General features: G+C 39.9%; 1 protein-coding gene and 1 pseudogene across 2 annotated transcripts; one reads left to right on the forward strand and one right to left on the reverse strand.

Moving 5' to 3' along the window:
* The first annotated feature begins 2,217 nt into the window (after positions 1–2,217).
* On the forward strand, positions 2,218–6,812 carry LOC132129510 (intermediate filament protein ON3-like). 2 transcript variants are annotated; one of them, XM_059541142.1, is made up of 10 exons: positions 2,218–2,658; positions 2,716–2,876; positions 4,210–4,418; positions 4,519–4,579; positions 4,686–4,781; positions 4,867–5,031; positions 5,122–5,247; positions 5,467–5,687; positions 5,787–5,848; positions 5,934–6,812. In XM_059541142.1, the coding sequence occupies exons 1-10, from the start codon at positions 2,337–2,339 to the stop codon at positions 6,167–6,169; spliced, it is 1,659 nt and encodes a 552-aa protein (XP_059397125.1). In that variant the 5' UTR covers positions 2,218–2,336; the 3' UTR covers positions 6,170–6,812. The 2 variants fall into 2 exon arrangements, with proteins under 2 accessions (XP_059397125.1, XP_059397124.1); XM_059541141.1 differs by having other exon boundaries at positions 2,219–2,876.
* Positions 6,813–8,378: 1,566 nt separating this feature from the next.
* LOC132129511 (mitogen-activated protein kinase 14A-like) lies at positions 8,379–19,810 on the reverse strand (annotated as a pseudogene).
* Between the last annotated feature and the right edge of the window lie 2,129 nt (positions 19,811–21,939).

Here is a 21,939-nt window from a genome sequence, read left to right on the forward strand (position 1 = left end):
GTACTGAAATGTAACTGTCCAAGACATTGTTGTTGCTGCACATCATAAATCGTGTTTTGCCCTGTTAAAAGGGTTTTTCCTATTGTTACAGGCCAGTAAAGTAAAAATCAATATAATTTGCCTAAAAAAAATTAAATAAAAAACTAAACAGAAAAATTATCTATAATTTTAAATGCTATCAAATGAATTGTCATCACAAAATTATAATATTCAGTATGAAGAATTCTCAAAATATTTGGGATACATTCAAGTGTAATGTAATCAAAGGTAATCTAAATTGAGGAAATTAGCATTCATAATTAGTATAAACTGATATATTAAATGATACATATAATAAAAATTGATAAGGGGGGGGGGGGCTCTAATACTGACCCTCAGTAATATTTCAGTAATAAAGTCATTGGCATTACTGTATACTTACAATATTCAGTGATCACAAAAAATATATACATTAGATATTTCAGTCATTATGGATATTGTCAATATGATAATACATGCTATATATATATATATATTATGCCTGCTTTATATTATGCCAGTATCTATATGTACATATTACTGCATATTACTTTTACTTGTTTTGGTTGTCTCTAGAAGGCAGTTTAGTTGTTCAGATAACTAAACTGAATAACAAAACAATTTTGATTACTAAACCAATGTTTTCATATGTCCCAATGAAAATATAATTTTATACCAACATATGCACCGTAAATGCCCTACTCTTTCATCTTAAATGAATTGATTGGTTGTTATGAGAATGATTAAAATATATAACACCAAAGTCACAACAATAAAGTACAAATAAATACAGAAATTTCACGCATGACCAAGTTAAAACGCACATCTGTGGAAAATGGCAAATTCAGCCGTTTTTCTCTAATCACATTAAAATAATGACTTCAATATGGGACGCTTCAAGACATCTTTGATCTCACAATCCAATCTCCCACATTGTGTCCCTTCTATCACCTGAAAGATTGCATTGTATGCATTCAAAGAAAATGCTGGGGGTGAAACTCCACCAAAACCCCCTCAACATCTGACGAAGACTTCACATTATCACTTTTCAGATCAATGGATTAACAATAGGCTGTACCATTTTAAGAAAAATGCACTGGGGGCTAAATACCACGTAAACAATGTATGTTAATAAAGTGACTCATCCTGAACTTCCACAGACAAATATGCTAACTTTTCCTCTCAGTGACAAGTGGCTATGTTTATAGAAGCCCCTGTTAATGTGCTAGCTCATGTCAATAAACCTGCTGTACACTTCACTTTATCTGATGAATACTTAAATTAATCTTTCAGACCTGTCTACTCCACAAGTCTGCAGATCCACATTGACACTTTGAACATGATAGAGGCGATACTGACATGCTATCAAAAGCAGCATGTGTTGCTAAATAATGCCACCTAAGGACAGCTACAAAAATAACCACACTGCTCTTTGCAGCCACCATGCACTTTTCTGAGTTGTAACTATCCAAACTAAAAGTCTAGCATGCTAATGCAAACAAGCTGTTGACATTTCCAACAAAGTAAAGTTTCTGCTATGTGTTTTAACATAAGGTAACATAAAAATCTACTTTGCATGCAACTGCGTCAGCCCTCTGGGAACCACAGTACAAAGTGGTGAAGTAGTGTCCGTGACAGAGCCATTGAGGCGAGAGAACAGAAGCTTGATTGTTTGACTGGAAAGAGGAGCCTGAAGGTCACAATGGCTTCCAGGACGAGCGCCAACCATCAACATTTAAGCCCTTCATCAAATATTCCCCTATTTAATACTCCTGCATGGCGCTTGAAGAAAACAGAGAGCCATGAACCTCCCAAAATCATGAAATATGCATGGAGTTGTATAGTTTTCCATGCGTTAAGTTTATAGAATGCCATCTGGTTATTTAACGAAAGTGCTTTGGATTACAGAGCACTAGTAAAATATACAGATTTTGTAGTACATGCAAAAAGGTAGTTTGACCTTGTTTTTCCACTCCCTGTTCCTCTCCTAATTTCTCCACTTGACGTGAGTGTGTATGCATAAAAATCAGGGTGTGGCCAGGCCTCTTCTGCTGAAAGTACTCCCATACCAGCCCAGCAAGATGGGTGTGTGTATCACTTGGACAGGGGCAAAAGGCAGGACAGGAGCCTGAGGCCGAAAGGGGAGTGGTCAGGTGAGCCCCTCCCGTAGCATTAGGTATAAAAGCTGCTGCACTCCTTGAAGAAAGCACTCAGAGGGATTTATATCACCTCTTAGTGAGTTCGCCTGCTCTGGATCTCTCGGTCTCATCCTGTTCTTTCTCTGTCTGATCCTTACCCCTTCATAGATAACAGCAGCAATGTCTTCGGTCAAAACCACTTCTTACACCATCAGCGGTGGAAGCATGAGTGGCGGCATGGGTGGAGGCATGGGTGGAGGCATAAAGAAGTCCTTCTCTAGCATGTCTGCCAGCGCAGCACCCATTGGCAGCAGAATGAGCTCTGCATCATTCCGTCGCTCCGGTGGTGGAGGTGGCGGAGGATCTGGAGCAAGCTTCGGCTACAGCATGGGCGGCAGTGGCTATGGAGGAGGTCTCGGAGGAGGTTACGGAGGAGGTTTCAGCAGTGGTGCAGGATTCGGCAGTGGTGCAGGATTCGGCGGTGGAGCAGGATACGGTGGTGGTGCAGGATACGGTGGTGGTGCAGGATTCGGCGGCGGTGGTGCAGGATTTGGTGGAGGATTCCCTGGTGGTATGGTACCCATCACAGCTGTCACAGTCAACCAGAGCCTCCTAGCCCCACTGAACCTGGAAATCGACCCCAACATCCAAGTTGTCCGCACCCAGGAGAAAGAGCAGATTAAGACCCTCAACAACCGCTTTGCTTCCTTCATTGACAAGGTTAGTCTTCTCTTTTCAAGCATACACAGTTGTACAACACAACAATCTAATTTTGCACCTCCAACAATTTGGCTTTTCATTAGAATGTTTGGTTTTCATGCACATATTTGAAACTCCTTCACATGAGCTGGGTTCTTCTCGTTAAATATTTCACAGCCAGTCACTTGCACACGGAAATCCTCCTAGTGCCAGATTCTGTGTAACGGTAAGCCCAAAGGAGACAGGCCGGCATTGCATGTGAAATTTTGCATTATTATCACTACATTTAACTCAAGCAGTCAAAGTCTTTATTTTAGCACAGGCTTTAGTATTTTTTCATTTATGCAATTGTTTTTAGACAGTGAGGGTGAGTTTGGAAACCCAAGCCAGGTGAGATCCAATGACTAGGCCAATCCAAATAAGGGCATGGATCAAGTATGCCATCTATCCCTATGGCAGCAATGTAGATGTGTGTGTGTGTGTGTGTGTGTGTGTATGTGTGTAACAGAGGAGCATCATCTTTAACTCTTACTTAATGCAATGCCTGTCATATAATTGGTACCAAAATTCTCATACTTTATGTAGGTCCTAATAATAAAAATTGTAATGTATCCTAAATAAAACAAGGTTCCGGTTTTGATTCTCTGACACCTTTGGGGAATTCACAATGTAACCACACCTTGTAAATTCCACCTCTTACCTAGGTGCTACGCCCATTTGTATGATTCTGGCAAGATATATGAACAGCAATCATGTAGCTCACATAACTCTACTGATGTAATTGATGCATTGTTTTTTTTTTTTGGGGGGGGGGGGGTTATGTGAATCCTGCAAGTCATTGTAAGAATGTGCAGAAAATTTATTGCATGGCATAAATCTGCTGGAGGGTGGGAACAGTTAGTGCCTGAGGGTGAGGCGTGCTATATCATCTCTGTTAAGGCCTGCAGCTTGGCACAGGTCTCCTATGAGCCTCGCCCTTTTATACCAGGAGGGAAACATTGTTTTGGGAGCATAAATTGGAGCAAGGAGAGTCTGAACATGTTGTGCTGTCACTTGAGGTTAGCATTTGATTATCTCCAAAAGGGAGTGTGCACATTAAGAGGACAGTTACTTCACAAAATGAATATACAAGCTGTGCTGGCCAACAAGGCATGGCACAAATGCTACTAAATTCCCCTAAAGGTGCCAAAGGTGTGTCACCGCAGGTCCTGATATGCAATAAGAAGCATGCTTCATAATTACTGTAAAGGACATATCTTGTGGCTTGAGTAATGGCAGATCAAAGATCCTTGATGTTCTCCTTTCCTATTAAAGCCATTTATTCATATTGTTTACTGGTTTATCTCCAATACAGGTGCGTTTCCTGGAACAGCAGAACAAAGTACTTGAGACAAAATGGAGTTTACTGCAGGACCAGACCACCACCCGCTCCAACATCGACGCCATGTTCGAGGCCTACATCGCCAACCTGCGCAGACAGCTTGACGGACTTGGTAATGAGAAGATGAAGTTAGATGGAGAGCTGAAGAACATGCAGAACTTGGTAGAGGACTTCAAGAACAAGTAAGTACGATGCAAGAGCAGATTTATAGTGTATGGATTAAACTTTGTATGCATGGTATAATTAGCACAATATGCTAAAGCAGAAAACGTATCTTTGCAGATATGAGGATGAAATCAACAAGCGTGCCTCAGTGGAGAATGAATTTGTCCTGCTCAAGAAGGTAAAACACTTGTCTGCTGTCTTGATTCTCTAGTTAGTAACATTTCTTTTCATTGTACATCTGTAAAGGCCACACACTGTATTAAGCTCTGTGCATGTCTTCATAGGATGTTGATGCAGCCTACATGAACAAGGTTGAGCTTGAGGCCAAGCTTGATTCTCTTCAAGATGAAATCAACTTCCTCAGGGCCATCTTTGAGGAGGTGAGAGTTTGATGAAACTATATTACCACTGATGCTAGTTTTACTTATGCTAGGTTTATCTCAAACATTCACCTTTCAATTTTAGGAGCTGCGTGAACTCCAGTCACAGATTAAAGACACATCAGTCATTGTTGAAATGGACAACAGTCGCAACCTTGACATGGATTCAATCGTTGCTGAGGTCCGTGCTCAGTATGAGGACATCGCCAACCGCAGCCGCGCTGAGGCCGAGTCGTGGTACAAACAGAAGGTAAGAAAAGACATTCAAGCATCAAACCAACATTATTTTAAAGCAATCAACTGACAGATCCTAATCACAATGACTCTTTTCACCACCTAGTTTGAGGAGATGCAGTCATCAGCCGGCAAATATGGGGATGACCTTCGCAACACCAAGCAGGAGATTGCTGAGCTCAACCGCATGATCAGCAGACTTCAGAATGAAATCGAAGCTGTCAAGGGACAAGTAAGAATTTTGTTAGTCTTTGGATGCTTTTGGATGAAGTTTAAACCTGAATTACAAATCCTTAGTGCGTACTAAATGTACTTTCAAAAGGAAAAGTTGTACTTTAAATAATGAAAATTTGCATGTTATGTTGGAAATAACGTAATTAAAGAAGTCCCTAAGGTCAGGAATAATGTAAAATTGTTTCTGAAAACTGAAGTAGTAATGTCTTCTGCTCAGCGTGCCAACCTGGAATCTCAGATCGCTGAGGCTGAGGAGCGTGGAGAACTGGCAGTGAAGGATGCCAAGCTCCGCATTAAGGACCTGGAAGAAGCCCTGCAAAGAGCAAAGCAGGATATGGCGCGCCAGGTGCGTGAGTACCAGGAGCTCATGAATGTCAAACTGGCCTTGGACATTGAGATCGCCACCTACAGGAAACTTCTGGAAGGAGAGGAGAGCAGGTCAGTCTCTTTGCTTTTTTGAAAGTATATTTTTTCTGTTAATTACATTTTCTGTGATGTGTCTTAATATTGACGTTTATTTTCTTTTGACTTTGGCAGGATTGCTTCCGGTGGTGGCTCTGCAACCATCCACATCCAGCAGACAAGCAGCAGTGCCAGCGGTAAGTGTGTTATCTTTTCCAATCATGACCATAGACAAAAAACATATAATTTGTTAAACTAATGTCTGTGTTTGTTGGTTCACAGGTGGCGGCGGCGGCGGCGGCTTCGGATTCGGTGGTGGAGCCGGATATGGTGGTGGTTCTGGATATGGTGGTGGTTCTGGATTCAGTGGTGGATCCGGATTCGGTGGTGGCAGTGGCTTCAGCAGTGGCAGCGGCTATGGCTATGGTGGTGGCTCAGGGATGTCCATTGGTGGCGGCGGCGGCAGCCAAATGTCAATGTCCCGCTCTGTGGTTCACAGCCAGCAGCGCCACAAGTAAACCAACAATGTCCAGCCAGTTCCCCGCTCCCAAATTTCATCTACCACCCAGACAACTCCTATCTTTTTCACACACTTCAATGCTTCATACCTTTTTGATGTGTTTAATCCCCAAAAACCACGGTGACCCAAAGAGACTTTCATGTCAAAGTGTTATATCAGAATGGCTTTTCACGCTCACTGTGTTGTCTATGATATTTGTTTTTTCCTCTTTGCATCGCTCCTCATGCAGAGTGCAAATTGTCCTTAAGGGGATGCACAATGATAAAGGAGTTAAAGACAGACAAAGCATGGAGCTCAAGTACTTCTTCAGGGTGAATAGCTTTTGTTGCTCTATGTAACAACATGCAAGTATTAAACAGAAAATGAATTATTTTTTCAGCTGACTCAGAATTCTGCATCACTACAAACAGCATTGTTAATGATTCTGCTGCATACTCATAGTGCAACAAACGCTACTCAACTGAGATTGTACTGCCCTCAGAAGGGGGTAACTGTGAGTCAATCTCAGTTATTACCCAACTTTTACTCTTTCCTTTTCCTGATTTTGGATGATGGGCAGATGAGCTGTTCTTATATCAAAACTGTTGTATCATCGAGCCATGTACCACATGGAAAAACCAATAAATCAGGGTTACATAAAATCATTTGTCTTCGGTCTTTCTTTTTTACACAACATAGGAATAAAGAATGCAACAAATTTGTAATTTTATTATCACTGCTATAGAGATATTTGGCTCAATAACATGTCCACAGTAAAGAAAAGGGGGGTTAAGTACTTTATGGTTTAAAAAAACTTTTAGGCCGATTTTAAGAAAAGTTACAAATTTAATGACCCTAAAAAATGTAATAGCATATTTGACTTACACCTTAAATATATGTGCGTGTACACATCTTAATCATTACTTTAAAATATATGTTTATAGTTTTTTTTTTTTTATAGTGCAAATTAATTCATAAATGTCATTACATTTTTGATTAGTCACAAGTGAGAGTGAGATTAATTTGTGTAAATTATCATTTTTTTCTTTTAATAAATAACAATAGAAGATCATACCAAACTACTTAGTATTAAAAATGTAATTCTTTTCATTAATTCTGTTTTTTGCCATCTCAGCCTGATAATTTTGACCCATATTTTGAATTCACACTAGCAAACATAGTATCCATGTTGTAGACAAATTAGCTAGCATCCATATAACATGGATCACAACAAAATGTACCAAAACAACCAACAAATGCACCATGGTAATACCACGGTATTCTTTTTCAAGTACTTTGGTTTTTGTACTTGACAAACCTTTTAGGCAAGTAATTATTAATAAAATTAATTAAGAATAAGCATAAAATAATATTACAGTGGGAAACAAGTACATCTAAGATCTCATCTTCTAGATCAATGTAACCAACTATTTGAGACTGTGGGAAACAAATGTAAAAGAATTTAACACTCATATTGATCCGCCACTGTTCTTAATATTGACTACACTGCTAGTACATGAAGCTGATAAGGGAAAAAAGACTCTTATTGTGATGTTCACCTCAAGATTAGAAAGGTCAACAGGCGCAACGTTCAAAAAGCATGAGGAGATCAAAAACACCAACTCTACAGAGAGTTAAATAACGCTGTTAAAAGTACACTACACATTAAACATTTGTTGGCTAAACAGATAAATACTACCCAACCACTATTCAAACGCATTCCCATAGGACCTACCTGACCAAGCAGTGCCAAAATATCGGGTTACAACAGGTAAACTAAGCTTCCTTTCAGTGAGGGTTTAGCTGGCAGGTCCGTCAGTATTACTCAAACTCCTTAAAGGACAATTCTGTTGTTGTTTAAGTGGATGAACCTGATAGCTATTGTTCTGTGAGAGATACCAACCTCTGTTGAAAGCAGCTGATTGATTTATCAGAGTGAAGTGTGTTTTTTGCTACACTGTCATCCAGCAGATCCAAAATATATTCCGTTAACGGTGAAGGCAGGACACTTCAAAGCATACTGGCTGTTTGAATCATAGGTTTGAATGGAGATTTAAGGTAATTTAAATACCTTCCAAATACTGCCCCCTAACGGTAAGTAAAAAATTTTACATCCATCTTTCATCAGATTGTTTATAAAATACAATAAATAATAATATAAACCAGTTGATATTAAATATCAGTATAATAGAATTGAATAGAATATTAATGCAGAACAAAGGCATCCACAAAAAAAATTATTTTTTTTTACACTTTTTCCTTTCTTCACTTCACTATCTTAAAATACTTGATATCTTAAAAAATCTTTAAAAGTTGGTTTACACACTTAGACAGAGTCAATATCTATTTAGTTAACACTGATAACAAAACAAACAAAAAAAAAAGGATGAAAACTGTTGAACTGTGCTTTAAAACAACAGGTTTAAAGACATTTGATAAAAAAGCAAACAATAGTTGATGGGTGTCTTTGATTGTTTGGAGTGCTGTTCTCCTGATGTGAATATGAGGTGTTATGTTGCAGTCGCTCTGGGGTTGTCCGGGTCAAATGTCATGATCTCCATGTGGATAAGACCTGTGAGACATGAAAAGGCAGAACACATTTAAATATAAATAATGTCAAGACCAACATTAGAATTTAGAAACGTTTCAGAGCAGATTAAACAGAATGTCAGAGTACACAAGCAGCATCAAATGTTAAATAACATGGAGCTTGATATGTGTGTTTGTATATGCTCTCACTCTTCCATTCGCTGACGGCCAGATCCAGACTCTCGAAGGAATCATCATATGTAGGAGACACAGGCTCGTTTTCAGGGTCATGGAACTCAAGGGTCTTTCAGGGTCTAAAACCAGCATGCCTTCCAACAGGTCAATGGCTGTTGATGGTACACACATTAAATCAAAGCTAAATTACAGTAAAAAAATGCATCAGATAGGGAACCCTGTCGAGACAAATGCTAATATTGTCTTTACAAAGCCTTGTTTGAGAGTTTAGAATAGTATTAAATGCTTAAATCTTTGTCAAGCAGTAATAATAATAGAAGCTATCATAGTAATATAGTAGCTAACGTGGTAGTCTGCCACTAGAGGGCGACATTATCTCATTCAAAACCAATACAATATCACACAAATGCATTTGTGACGATAATTAAAGGAACAGTTCACCCAAAAATGGTATTTTGCTGAAAATGTACCCACTTTCTGGACCTCGGCAGTAAATGAGTGCCATCAGAATAAGAGTCTGAAAAGCTGATAAAAACATCACAATGGCGCCGATAGCTTCAAAGGTAGCATGTTGACATAAGATGCGGTTGCACTTTTGGTATCCCAAGTTTGAGTCCCAGTTTACAGACCTTTCCCAATTCTGACTACCCCCCCCCCCCCAGCCCTATCTCTCCCACTTGCTTCCTGTTAAAAAAAACACTCTCCTATCAAATGAAGACAAAAATGCCAAAAAAAAAATTTTTAAAAATTAAATTAAATAAAAAACACAATAATCCACCAGTCCATCAGTTAATGTCTAGTGAAGTGAAAGCCCTGTGTTTTGTAAGAATCAAATCCATCGAGTCGCTTGCTTGTAAACGGTTCTTAATCTGTGAACATTTCTTCTTTATTAGAGAAAGCAATGGTAGAGGACTCATATTTTAGCCTAAAGCAATGATTTGAGGTTAAAAATGTCTTAATAATGGATTTGTTTATTAAAAACATGTAGCCTTTTGCTTCATAAGATGTTAATTGATGTGCTGGAGTGGTGTGGATTGCTTGTGGATTATTGTGATGTTTTTATCAGTTGTGTGGACTCTCATGCTGACGGCACCCATTAACTGCAGAGGAACCATTGGTGAACAAGTGATGTAATGCTACATTTCTCCAAATCTGTTCTGATAAAGAAACTAAATCATCCACATCTCTGATGAAGTAAATTTTCAGCAAATTTTCTATTTTGTGGGCTTAACTATTCTTGTTAACCTGTTAGATAATACTTACTGAGTGCTATTAATTTTTCAAATATTTATGAAACTGAAGTCGATTCAGGAGTTGTAGACATACCGTTAAGATCCATACCAGAAAAGACCTCTTTGAAGGCCTTTTTCTTTTGGACTGGAAGTGAGCGGACATATGATTGTGCCTGCAAACACATCAATACAATAATGAAAAATAGACTCCTAAAACAGACCGTAAGAGTTGGTCTGATGGTATTTGCCTACATCTTTGCTTTGCATTTTCTGAACAAGCGTTGAGTTTGGAGTGCCTGCCAAGCTGAGGATCTTCTTCAGCTGGTCAATACCTTAACATGGCGTTAAAGAATAGGCACTCCCTTGGCCAACAGATATATTTTAAAAGTGATGAGAGAGAAAGGATATTGTCAGTGCCTGGGAAAAGCACCTCTCCTGTTATCATCTCGGCCAGGATGCAGCCAGCAGACCAAACATCAACTGAAAACAAAAGAACACAACTGAGTGACAAAAGACTAGATACAACAGAACAGAATATGACCCATCCACAAAACACACAATACTAAAATAGTCAACCTCTTACTTTTTAAATCACCTTGTGCACAATGGGTTGGGTCAAAGGTCACCTGTTTGAGTATAATGCATCCAGTTGAAAATGACTTCAGGGGATCTGTACCAGCGAGTCACCACATAACCCGTCATCTCCGTTTCAGCGTGTCTCGCCAGTCCAAAGTCCAGGATCTTACCAAGAGTGTAAGAAAGCACATATTATAAGCCAAATAGTAGTTAAACAAACAAACACAAATTGTACAAGAAGTGACAAAAGGTTTCAGGAGTGAAACAAACGAACAAATTATTCTTCTGGTCATAGTCAACACCTTACTTTCATTCATTTTTTTCATATTATATTTAACTTTGCTGTGTCACCTTTAATTCACAGTTTTCATCCACTGCAAGGTTACTAGGCTTAAGATCCTGAAACAAGACAGTGATTACCGTCATTTCATCGTGTATATCAGCAACGGGGTTTACTTGCACAAGAATATATTCCAATAAGCCTATTAATCAGAATTTGGCCATATTGTGAAGTAAATACATGAATACATCATGAATACAAAAAAACATTAAAAGAAACATCACAGCCTCTATTTGTAGTAATCTCATGATTAATGTTTTTTTGCATTTAATCATGCTTTAAAATTGATGAAAAGTGACAGTAAAATCATCAAATCTTACAGACCCCAAACATTTGAACACTAGTATATAAGTACGATTTATTGTACATACCCAATGAATGATCCCAGCAGAATGAATATACTAAGGAAAAAAGTATATCCTTAATAAGTGGTGTTCAAGGAACTTGTGTATGACGTCTATCGAAAACATCAATAATGTAAGTACAGTGCAAAGTTTCAGTGAACAGACTGAAGGCAGACCTTGAGTCCTCGCAGAATCTGATAAAACAGGTATGTGATGACTTTGCTGGTTAACTGTTTTCTCTTCATTATGTGCCCAAGATCCTGAGCAACAAACGGCATCACCATATAGCTGGGCAAAAAACATTAGACAATATAAGCATTTCAATACTGTTGGCCTTTGTATTTTTCAGTGTTGTTTTTCAATTCTGTTTACTGAAACTGAGATTTTTAAAAAACATATATATATATATATCTTAACATTGAAAAATCACGCACATCAACAAAATGGTGAAAAATGAAAAACGTCTCGGGTTACTTGACTGTAACCCTGTTCCCTGAAAAAGCGGGACCGAGATGCTGCGCTCAATAGCGCTAATGAGAACATTCTTTGTTCGACCGGTTGTGAAGCATGTGTGTCAATCACGCCAAGAATTGGCTTAAATAACCTCGGCAGGTGACGTCACTGATAACGTGCACCTGCAGGTTATAAATAGACTTGAAACGGAAACATCCTCAGGTTACCCCTTTGTCTGAAGAGACATCCGGACACGTCGACAGTGCGGCATTGAGGCGCAGCATCTCGTTCCCGCTTTTTCAGGGAACAGGGTTACAGTCAAGTAACCCAAGACGTTCCCTATGAAAAGCTACTCTCGATGCTGCGCTCAATAGCGCTAATGGGAACGAGAATACCAACGCCGCCGCACTGTAAGTGTCTGGACCCCCAAGGTTGTGTAGTGTGTGCGCACAAACATCGAAGAGGTCTCAGACATGATTCTGGGATGTGGACTCAAGGGCATGCGAGCCCGGAGTAGCATCGACATCCAAACTATAGAATCTGACAAATAAGTGCAGAAAGGACCAACCTGCCGCATCACACACTTGCTGCAAGGGTGCACCTCTTGCTCAAGCCATTGAAGATGCAACCCAACTGGTTGAATGGGCACTAACTCCTAGAGGCGAAGTTTGACCACGCACCTCGTAGGCTAGGGCAATAGCAACCCTCACCCAATGTGAAACTGTTTGCCTGGTGGCAGCCGCACCCCTGACTGCGGCCCCCACAGCATATGAAAAGCTGCTCTGACTTACGCCACTGGCTAGTGCGGTGGAAGTAAATCTGAAGAACACATACTGGACACAGTAAGTGAAGTCTTTCCTGCTCCGGTGTTGTAAATGGCGGAGGACAGAAGTCTTTGGAAATGAGTAGGATGGACATCCAAACTATAGAACCTGACAAATGTGTGCGGAGAAGACCAACCTGCCGCATCACACACTTGAGCAGGAGCATCCCTCACCCAATGTGAAACTGTTTGCCTGGAGGCAAAGAGCCGTAGCTCTAGTGGGTGCCTCAACCTCTAAGCCCCAAACTAGCGGCCAGGCTAGTTCTGAAAGTACTAGGGCATGTGCCTGAGGACAATTTCTCTTGCAGGAACTCCAGTACTGAAACAATTTGGCAGTGAGCTGGGTCTGTATGGTGTGTCATGCACCAGCCCTCAAAAACACTCCATATGAGGGCTTAAGTTATTCTAGTGGAGGGAGTCCTAGCACTTAGAATAGTCTCTATTACTGTGGCTGGAAGGCCAGCATCTCTATTTGGTCCCCCTCAGGGGCCAGACGTGAAGGTTCCAGAGCTCAGGCCGGGGATGAAGTACTGTCCCCTGTGCCTGAGAGAAGATCTCTCCTGACTGGAATTGCCCATGGCGAGCCATCGAGGAAGGATATTTGATCTGAGAACCAAACTCCGGTCGGCCAACGTGACGCTATCAGTAAGAGGCGAGACCCCTGTCGACCTTGGCCAGGACTCCCGGGAGCAGAGCAATCAGAGAAAAGGCGTAAAGACACAGTCTTGGCCACGCATGGGCCATAGCTTCCAGACCCAGGGAAGGGGACATTGAGGGGGGACATTGTGCCATCTCCTGTGAAGCACAGAGGTCCACTTCTGCTACTTGAAATCTTTCCCAGATTTGACTACTTAGGGGTGGAGTTTCCATTTCCCGTGTTTCACAGCTTGTCTGGACAGCAAGTCTGCTCCCACATTCATACGCCCTGGAATGTAAATCTCCCTGAGGGACAGGAACTTGTCCTGTGCCCAAAGCAGAACCTGGTGCGCTAACTTGTTCGAGCGGCGCGACTGCAGTCCGCCCTGGCGATTTATGTAAGAGACTACAGATGTGTTGTCCACCCGCACTAGGACATGGTACCCTGTCAACTGCTGGAGGAAGTATTTCAGGGCCAGAAATACAGTCTTCATTTCGAGGCAATTGATGTGCCAATTCGAGAAGATGACCTCTCCAGATCCCTTGGGCTGGACAGCCAACTAAGGCCGCTCCCTAGCCCATGAGGGAAGCGTCTGTCATTAGCATCTTGCGATGACAACACGGACCTAGAATGGGACCCAAAGTCAGAAACCGGGGTCTGAACCACATAGATAGGGTACGAAGCCCCTGGCGCGTAACCCTTATTTGCCACTGGGGATTGGCCCTTAGATGAAATCCCCTGGCTCTGAGCCACAACTGAAACGATCTCATGTGCAGGAGGCCCAAAGGTATCACCGTGGATGCAGCTGCCATGAGACCTGAACAGTGACTTTCTGGCCTAGCTTGATGTTCTTTAGGGTATTTAGAATGGATTTGACGCATGCAGGAGACAGCTGTGCCTGCATTGTGATCGAATACCACACCCAAATACGTTGTCCTCTGAGCCGGAGAGAGAACACTTTTCTTGGCGTTGAGTCTCAACCCCAGAGATTCGAGATGAGCTAGGACGACATACTGATGTCGAAGCGCAAGCTCTTGAGACTGGGTAAGATTCAGCCAGTCGTTTATATACATTTTAAATGTGGATGCCCTGGAGTCGTAGAGGAGCCAGAGCTGCATCCATGAATTTCGTTTAAGTGCGGGATAACAAAGCTAGGCCGAATGGTAGAACCTGATACTGGTAAGCTTCGCCCCCGAAAGCGAACCTCAGGAACCTCAGGAACCTCCTGAGTTGTGGCAATATTTCAAAATGAAAATACACATCCATTAGATCTATGATTGGACGCAGCCCCCCGTCTTTCTTGGGAATCAAGAAATACAGACTGTAATAGCCTGACTCTCTGTCTGGCAGGGGAACACATTCTATGGCCCCTTTGACCAGCAGAGTCTGTGATTCCTGTGTCAACAGATATGCACGTGCCAGTTTCACAGAGGGGGAGACCACGCTGTTGAAATGCAAAAGACGATGTGCAAATTGAATCCGGTAGCCCTTCACTACAGTTCTTTCGACTCATGAGGAGATTATTTGGCAGTAGCTTCCACGCTGTCAGCTTCTCCAAAAGGGGCACTAATTGTGACACTTTGTTTGTTGTGGGGGGGGGTGGGGGGGGTTAGATGTCTGGTGTCCTGAAACGTGGCAGGAAGCAACAGAGCATGTATCATTTCACTGGAGACCACTGCCCCCCGAAACACCGGTGGTGGCGGAGGTTGTTCAGTGATCCCCTAAGGGTGCCAGGAAGGAGCCTTACACTTCTGGGGACACACCCTTTGTCCTGGGCACAGCTTAAGGCCCTTGATTTGGTCGTGATGACCGTACTTTAGTCCAGCTCCATCTGCGGCTGCCAAGTGTTACAAGCTGCTCCCCAGTCTTATGAGGGGGCACACAACTCGCCACACTCTCTCTTTGAACCTCCTACCCCAGAGGAGCTGGATCGTGTCGGGACTGTTTATTTTTTGATTTATTTTTTGACAGCCCCGACACTTGAGCACAGTGAGTGAGAAACATATTAAAAGTCTCCTCCTGGCACTCAGATTTTTCAGATCAGCCTGATATGCCTGCAGAACCCATGGTGTGCAGGGCAGCACTAGTCTGACCCACAGCATGACCCACAGCAATATATATATTGTATATTTTTTTTATTCATCATCATAATCATCATCATTTTCATCATCATTTATTTATATTTTTATTTAAATGTTGTTGCTCCAATAGGGGAGAGATAGCAGCTAGCGTCTCTCTCACCTATGAAATCATAATGTACAAAATCTAATTTTAAGGCTTTAATCTGGTCATTGCACGAGTCACCACCTAGTAACTCCTCATGTGCTTATAATCGCGAGAGGAGCGCTAGGAGAGAGCACTCTCAATGTCCATTTCAACAGAAGCTAGAGCTACAGCAGCCTCTGCCCAATCCGAAGAAGTGCCTGGGCACGCTTCGGAGGTGGGCGCGAGAACCGTCCGATCTTCCAGATCGGAGCGCGATCTTAATGAGCGGGAAGCAGCTCGTTCCTCGTGAGAGCAAAGAGCCTAGCGCGGATAGGAAGTGAACCGCGGTGCTTACAACTGCCACTCTAGAACGTGAAAGCAGCCCTTTTTTTTTTTAAACAACATGCGATTTCTCTTCAGAGATCGGCCATGGAGAGCAAGGCACACATCTCTTATAGAATCAGAAAGAATAGTTAGAACTTTCTTTTTCCTTTTTTTTTTTTTTACTCTCAACATACTTCCTTTTAAACTAATACTTTCATCAGCGTGACACACACACAATGCGGTCTCTGAAGACAAAGAAACCTGAGGATGTTTCCGTTTCACGTCTATTTATAACCTGCAGGTGCACGTTATCAGTGACGTCACCTGCCGAGGTTATTTAAAGGAGCTATGTGGAGGTTTTTACTTAAAAATCTTTAAAATAGAGTTTTCATTTGTACATGTATGAGCCAACCATGATGTAAAAAAAAGAATGACACCTCGACTGTCCACCGCGGTTGCCTCTATCAGCCTGTAGGCTCAATTGTGTGTGGAGGGGTCGGGCCCGAATTGGTGCGAAAATTCACAAAATGTGACGTCATGAGTGTTCTCGTCTACTTGGGCTTACAACCATACGGCACGCCAGCCATTATAGTAAGCAGCGGCAATAGTGTTTTCAGATGGACTCTGTGGATGGAAAGAAGCGACCAGCCTCCAGCACAATTCAGACACCCACGGACACTCCTCGTAAGTAAAAAAAAAAAAGAGTGCGCACTGAGAACGGGCATGAGACTGGCTGCAGTTCCTCTCACGGCCACTGGTGTCAGTAACGGTTAGAAATTTCAGAACCTACGCAATGCTCCTTTAAGCCAATTCTTGGCATGTTTGACACACATGCTTCACAACCGGTCGAACAAAGAATGTTCTCATTAGCGCTATTGAGTGCAGCATCGAGAGTAGCTTTTGATAGGGAACTCTGCATAGAGCACATAGTCTCGATCACACACAAATACATCCACACAAATATGTATTCATGCACTGCATCCTTCAGTCTGTCATGACAAGCGTACAATTTTTGCACAGGAATGCATTCTGTTCATCTTGACACTCACAAAGTATCAAATTTCTCCAGCGTGGAATCAGGGGTGAAGACATTAAGGAGGCAGATCACCTACAGGAAGAAGCATACAGTATATTTGCATTCAGAGTTGGTCTCTGCATTGCAAAGTTTTATGATTAATTTCACAATTATTCAGCATGACAATATAAGTTATTAAGTTTAAGGCATAAAAGAATGGCACATATAGTGTTTGTTAGTTTTTAATATCTTTCTTGCATTTTAGGAAGTAGAACTTCAGGTTTAGAGTTGTCAGTACTAGCAGACTGATCAGGCCACAGTCCACTGGCCAAAGTGAAAATATCTTACCCTTAAGACATAATTCTTTGCTCATGTATGTCTGTGGCTTAAGGAGCACCCAAGGTGACATTTTTGTTCCTCTAAGAAACATTGCTCACAAACCTTTCCTCACAAAGCTTTGGTGCTGGTACACAAAACTTTTGCTTTCCCCAAGAAACTCCAGGAGAGAATGCAAAAGCAGTGTTCACTCACAAAACGCAAAAATGATGATGGAAATATGAGATGGGAGAAATTACTATATTTCAATATTTTTGCAAGCGAACACAACATTTCTTGGGAGAATGCAAACTTGAAGACAAACTTTTGTTAGAGAATGCGAAAGTATTGAAATGTTACTTTTCCTGTAATAGTTGTTGAATCATCAAATCATCTCAGTTTTACTAATGTAATTGTATTGAAAATGAATATTTTATCTAAATCTGATGCCACCAAGAGGTGTCTTGACTACAAAAATCAAACTTATTGCAAATTTGTGATTAACCGCATAATTGCTGCTTGCAGCTGTTTATTTGCTGTTGCTAAAAAAAATCATTAAAGCAAACTTTGCCCTGGAAAACTCAATGCTGCCAAAAATACTTATGAATTTGAAACGGCAGTGACTTAACTGGTTTGGGATTTGAAAAGAGGATAAAATATAGCATTAATTATTCTTGCTACTCAACCAAAAGTCTATTTTAAACAAGCAGCAGTGTGAGGTCAGGCATATAGTTCACTGAGCACAGAAACCGGTTTGAGAAGATAAAGGGGGGCTTTCACAACAATAGTATCGTGAAATCTTTTCATTCTCTTTCAACTGACAGAAGGATTATGATGCTATTAAAACAACATACATACATAATGCTCTGGTCTAAATGATAAATGAGAGTTCATAAATTAAAAGGCTATCAAGAAGACAGTAAGAAAATGTTAAGACGATGTAAATAATACAGAAACAACAATATTTGATGGAACGTCTGGTCTAGGTGTATTGTATTCCTCTTGGGACTTTGAGACTTACATTGTCGTGCTGGATGTGACGGAGCAGTCGCAGTTCTCTGTAGGCACGTTTAGCATGGATCAGAGACTGGAACGGTCTGTATAGCTTTTTAATGGCCACCTTTTCCTTTGTCTTCTGGTCAGTTGCAGAACTGCGCACAAGTTATCATTAACCGCCATTAGAAACCTCATCACACGTTCGTTTAACACATAATTAGTAAGTTCCACTATTGTATGTCATACAACTAAAAATAAATCTATATTCATTAATTATCATTATTATGTGTGAGTCACAATTTTGATATAAATAAATGTTACAGAACTAAGAGTTAAACTTCCCTTTTTCTGGTTCATTTCATTTGTCCTTGGTTACCACATTATTGATGAGAAATGATGTATAATGTTCCTTTTAGATTATGTGCATTTTAGATCATGCATATTGAAATAATAATAAAAACCATATAGTACCATGCTGCACATTTGTAAATCCACTGTGCTCCACTTACTGCATTCAAAACAATTAGCTGCAGTAAAACATGTGTTCAGGGTTTGCGGTTTTAGTTGCAATGTAGCATGTTAGGGGAAAATTACAACCAAGAGGACTTTTATACAGAACACAATGTAGCTTTACTGTACTCCATTATAGAGAACAGTATGGTGAACTGAATCTTAATCTTAGAAAATGTCTTATATTTTAAGTCAAATTCTACAAAAAAAAATAAATACAAAATTATATAGTATAACATGCTACAAAGATCAAGGCCGTTATTTGTTCTTGTCCCATGACTTGTTCTAATGTGGGTCAAATTTGACCTGTAGAGTCAGAAAAATAAAAACGAATTATAATATAATTCCAAAATAATACATAACCATATAACCAACAATACATAGTCATTCATTATCAACTGTCGAAAAGACTCTGCTCATGACAGAAGAAAGCTATTGATTGAGACAGTGTCAGTATTTTGGGGGAATTTCTGAGTTATCAGCAAGCGTGCTGAAACCTGCCCCTCAGGTATGTGAGTGCACATCTGTGTTCATTTCACCCAAGGCTCACTCAGTCTCAGATCTATGTCATAGACGCATATAACATATCATCTATGTGATTACATTACATGTGCATAATAAACATTCGAAACAGTAAAGTGTAGCACTGCATTTTAAGTAAAATAATAATACTAATAATAATACATTAAGCTAATTTTATACAGAATTAATATGCCTATACCACTGTTTAAAGAACTGTTTTCAACATTTTTGTTTCTTCTCCAAATCGGTTCCATAATCTAGCATATATAAGTCCTCTTTACCTTTCAGTCCCTCTTTACATATTATCATTTGCCATATAGTACCATATTTAACTCCCCCTTACATTTACAGTATAAACCCCCGTTTACATATGTAATTCTCTTTCTACATATAACAATAGCCCTCTTACCACACTGTCCCATAGGCTCCAGAGCCAACGGGCTTGAGTGAGGAGTAGCGGTCAGGAACGTCCCATGTGGTTTTCTGGATCTCCAGTCTGTGGAACCCCGCTTTCAGAGGTGAAGCCATGAGCACGTCCACCTTACCCTGCGTGTCCACTTCCGTCAAGGCGCACTGCTCGACCCTCGGATGGTTCGCTGTGACCAAGGTGAGCGGCAGTAAGGCGCGCGAGGACACGCCCACCTCCACGCGCCTTCACCGTCACGTGATTAAGGTGAGGGTCCTTGTTCTCTGCTCATCCAAAAATAACAATTAGGATTTTAACAGTAGCTATTTATCTTTTGCGATGAATAGTGCACACCTGACTGCCGTCTGTCTTTGTTCATTCATCAACAGCAACTTTTGCTGAACGTCCAGGAAGTTTATTGACTTCTACCATAAAAAAAATTAAATAAACAAAATGTCAGGAAGAATCTGAAAGCTCTTTAGAGAGATCCCATTTCATTCTTTATGGCTTATAGTAACTGCAGTAATATTGTGTTTGGTAGAAACTAATTTAAATATTTGTCCTAATAAGTTATGGTCATAAAAAGTTGATTTATTTCCATTCAATTCCATTCAAAAAGTGAAACTTGTGTATTATATTCATTCATTACACTCAGACTGATATATTTCAAATGTTTATTTCTTTTAATTTATAACTGACTACTAGGGAAAATCCCAAATTCAGTATCTCAGAAAATTAGAATATTGTGAAAAGTTATAATCATCAAAATTAAAAGAAATAAACATTTGAGATATATCAGTCTGTTTGTAATGAATGAATATAATATACAAGTTTCACTTTTTGAATGGAATTAGTGTACTTTTTGATGATATTCCAATTATATGACCAGCACCTGTAGGCCTAATAAAAACAGTGTATAAAATAATATATTTATAATGTATAAAAACATTCGGTAACACTTTAGAATAACAGTCCATTAGTTAATGTTAGTTAACTACTTTAGTTAACATGAGCTAAACAAGAACAATCCTTCTACAGCATTTATTAATCTTAGATGATGTTAATTTCAACATTTACTAATGCATTATTCAAATCAAAAGTTGTGCTTGTTAACATTAGTTAATGCACTGTGAATTAGCATGAACTAACAATGAATAACTCTATTTTCATTAACTAACATTAACAAAGATGAATAAATACAGTAATAAATGTATTGTTCATTGTTTGTTCATGTTAATTAATGAATTAACTAACATCAACTAATGGACCATTATTCTAAAGTGCAAACATAGTTGAGTTGTTACACTTTTTACTTCAGTGCATATTTCTCAGGGTAGCTTTATGCTACAAGTGCAGCGGGGCATGTTGTCACTATATGAGGTAAATTGTCAGCATGGATCCTTTTTTGTTAAAACTCTAGTTTTAACAAAAATGGCAAAAATATAGTTTTTAGAATTGATAATAATAAATATTTCTTGATCATCAAATCAGCATATTAGACTGATTTCTAAAGGATCATGTGACACTGAAGACTAATGATGCTGACAATTCAGCTTTACATCACAGGAATAAATTACAGTTTAAAACATTCAAATAGAAAACAGTTATTTTAGATTGTAATATTTCACATTATTATAGTTTTTACTTTATATTAATTACAGTCTCAAATCAAACTGAATATAGATTTGATGTCACTAACCTTGCAAACTTGAATCTTCAAAAAAAAAAAAATTCCTCTTCAGCAGAGCATGCTATTGCGTTGGTAAACTGCTTTGTTTCCAGCCAGACTGATAAAAAAGGGCTTTGAACTTTTACTTTCTGAAGACAATCAAATTAGAGTTTATTATATTATGTATAAAAAAGTGTTTCCAGGTTTTGAGCACATTGTTATAGATCAAACGGACGGATGGGCTGTGTGATGTTTCAGGCTATGACATCCAGCATAATCATAGAGCAAAGTGTGAGCAAATGAGCAGAAGAAAAGACATCAAGAAATAACACTGGCATAGTTTGCCATAATGATTCTTCAGATCATCCAGATTATTCACACATAGGCCTACTCTGATATCGCTGCAGATAATATGACTCATTATTATTTGCCAGAGGGAAACTTTATGAGCTGCATGTACAAATAATGGACAACATTGGACCTGAATGACTTTCATTGTATGAAAACACACACACACACACATACACACATTTGACAAGATCCAATGTTTGTCAGACAGCATTTGTCAAGGTAGTACTGGTCAGAAAGATTTTCAAAGCGGGGTTTAGCAAAGGGTCAGTTCAGAGGAGGTTCAGTTACATGTGTTTTCCACATGCAGGTGTTACATCAAATAGAGATTGTGTTTGCAGATTCCTCTT

Source organism: Carassius carassius, chromosome 46, assembly GCF_963082965.1.
Source record: "Carassius carassius chromosome 46, fCarCar2.1, whole genome shotgun sequence".
Taxonomy (NCBI): domain Eukaryota; kingdom Metazoa; phylum Chordata; class Actinopteri; order Cypriniformes; family Cyprinidae; genus Carassius; species Carassius carassius.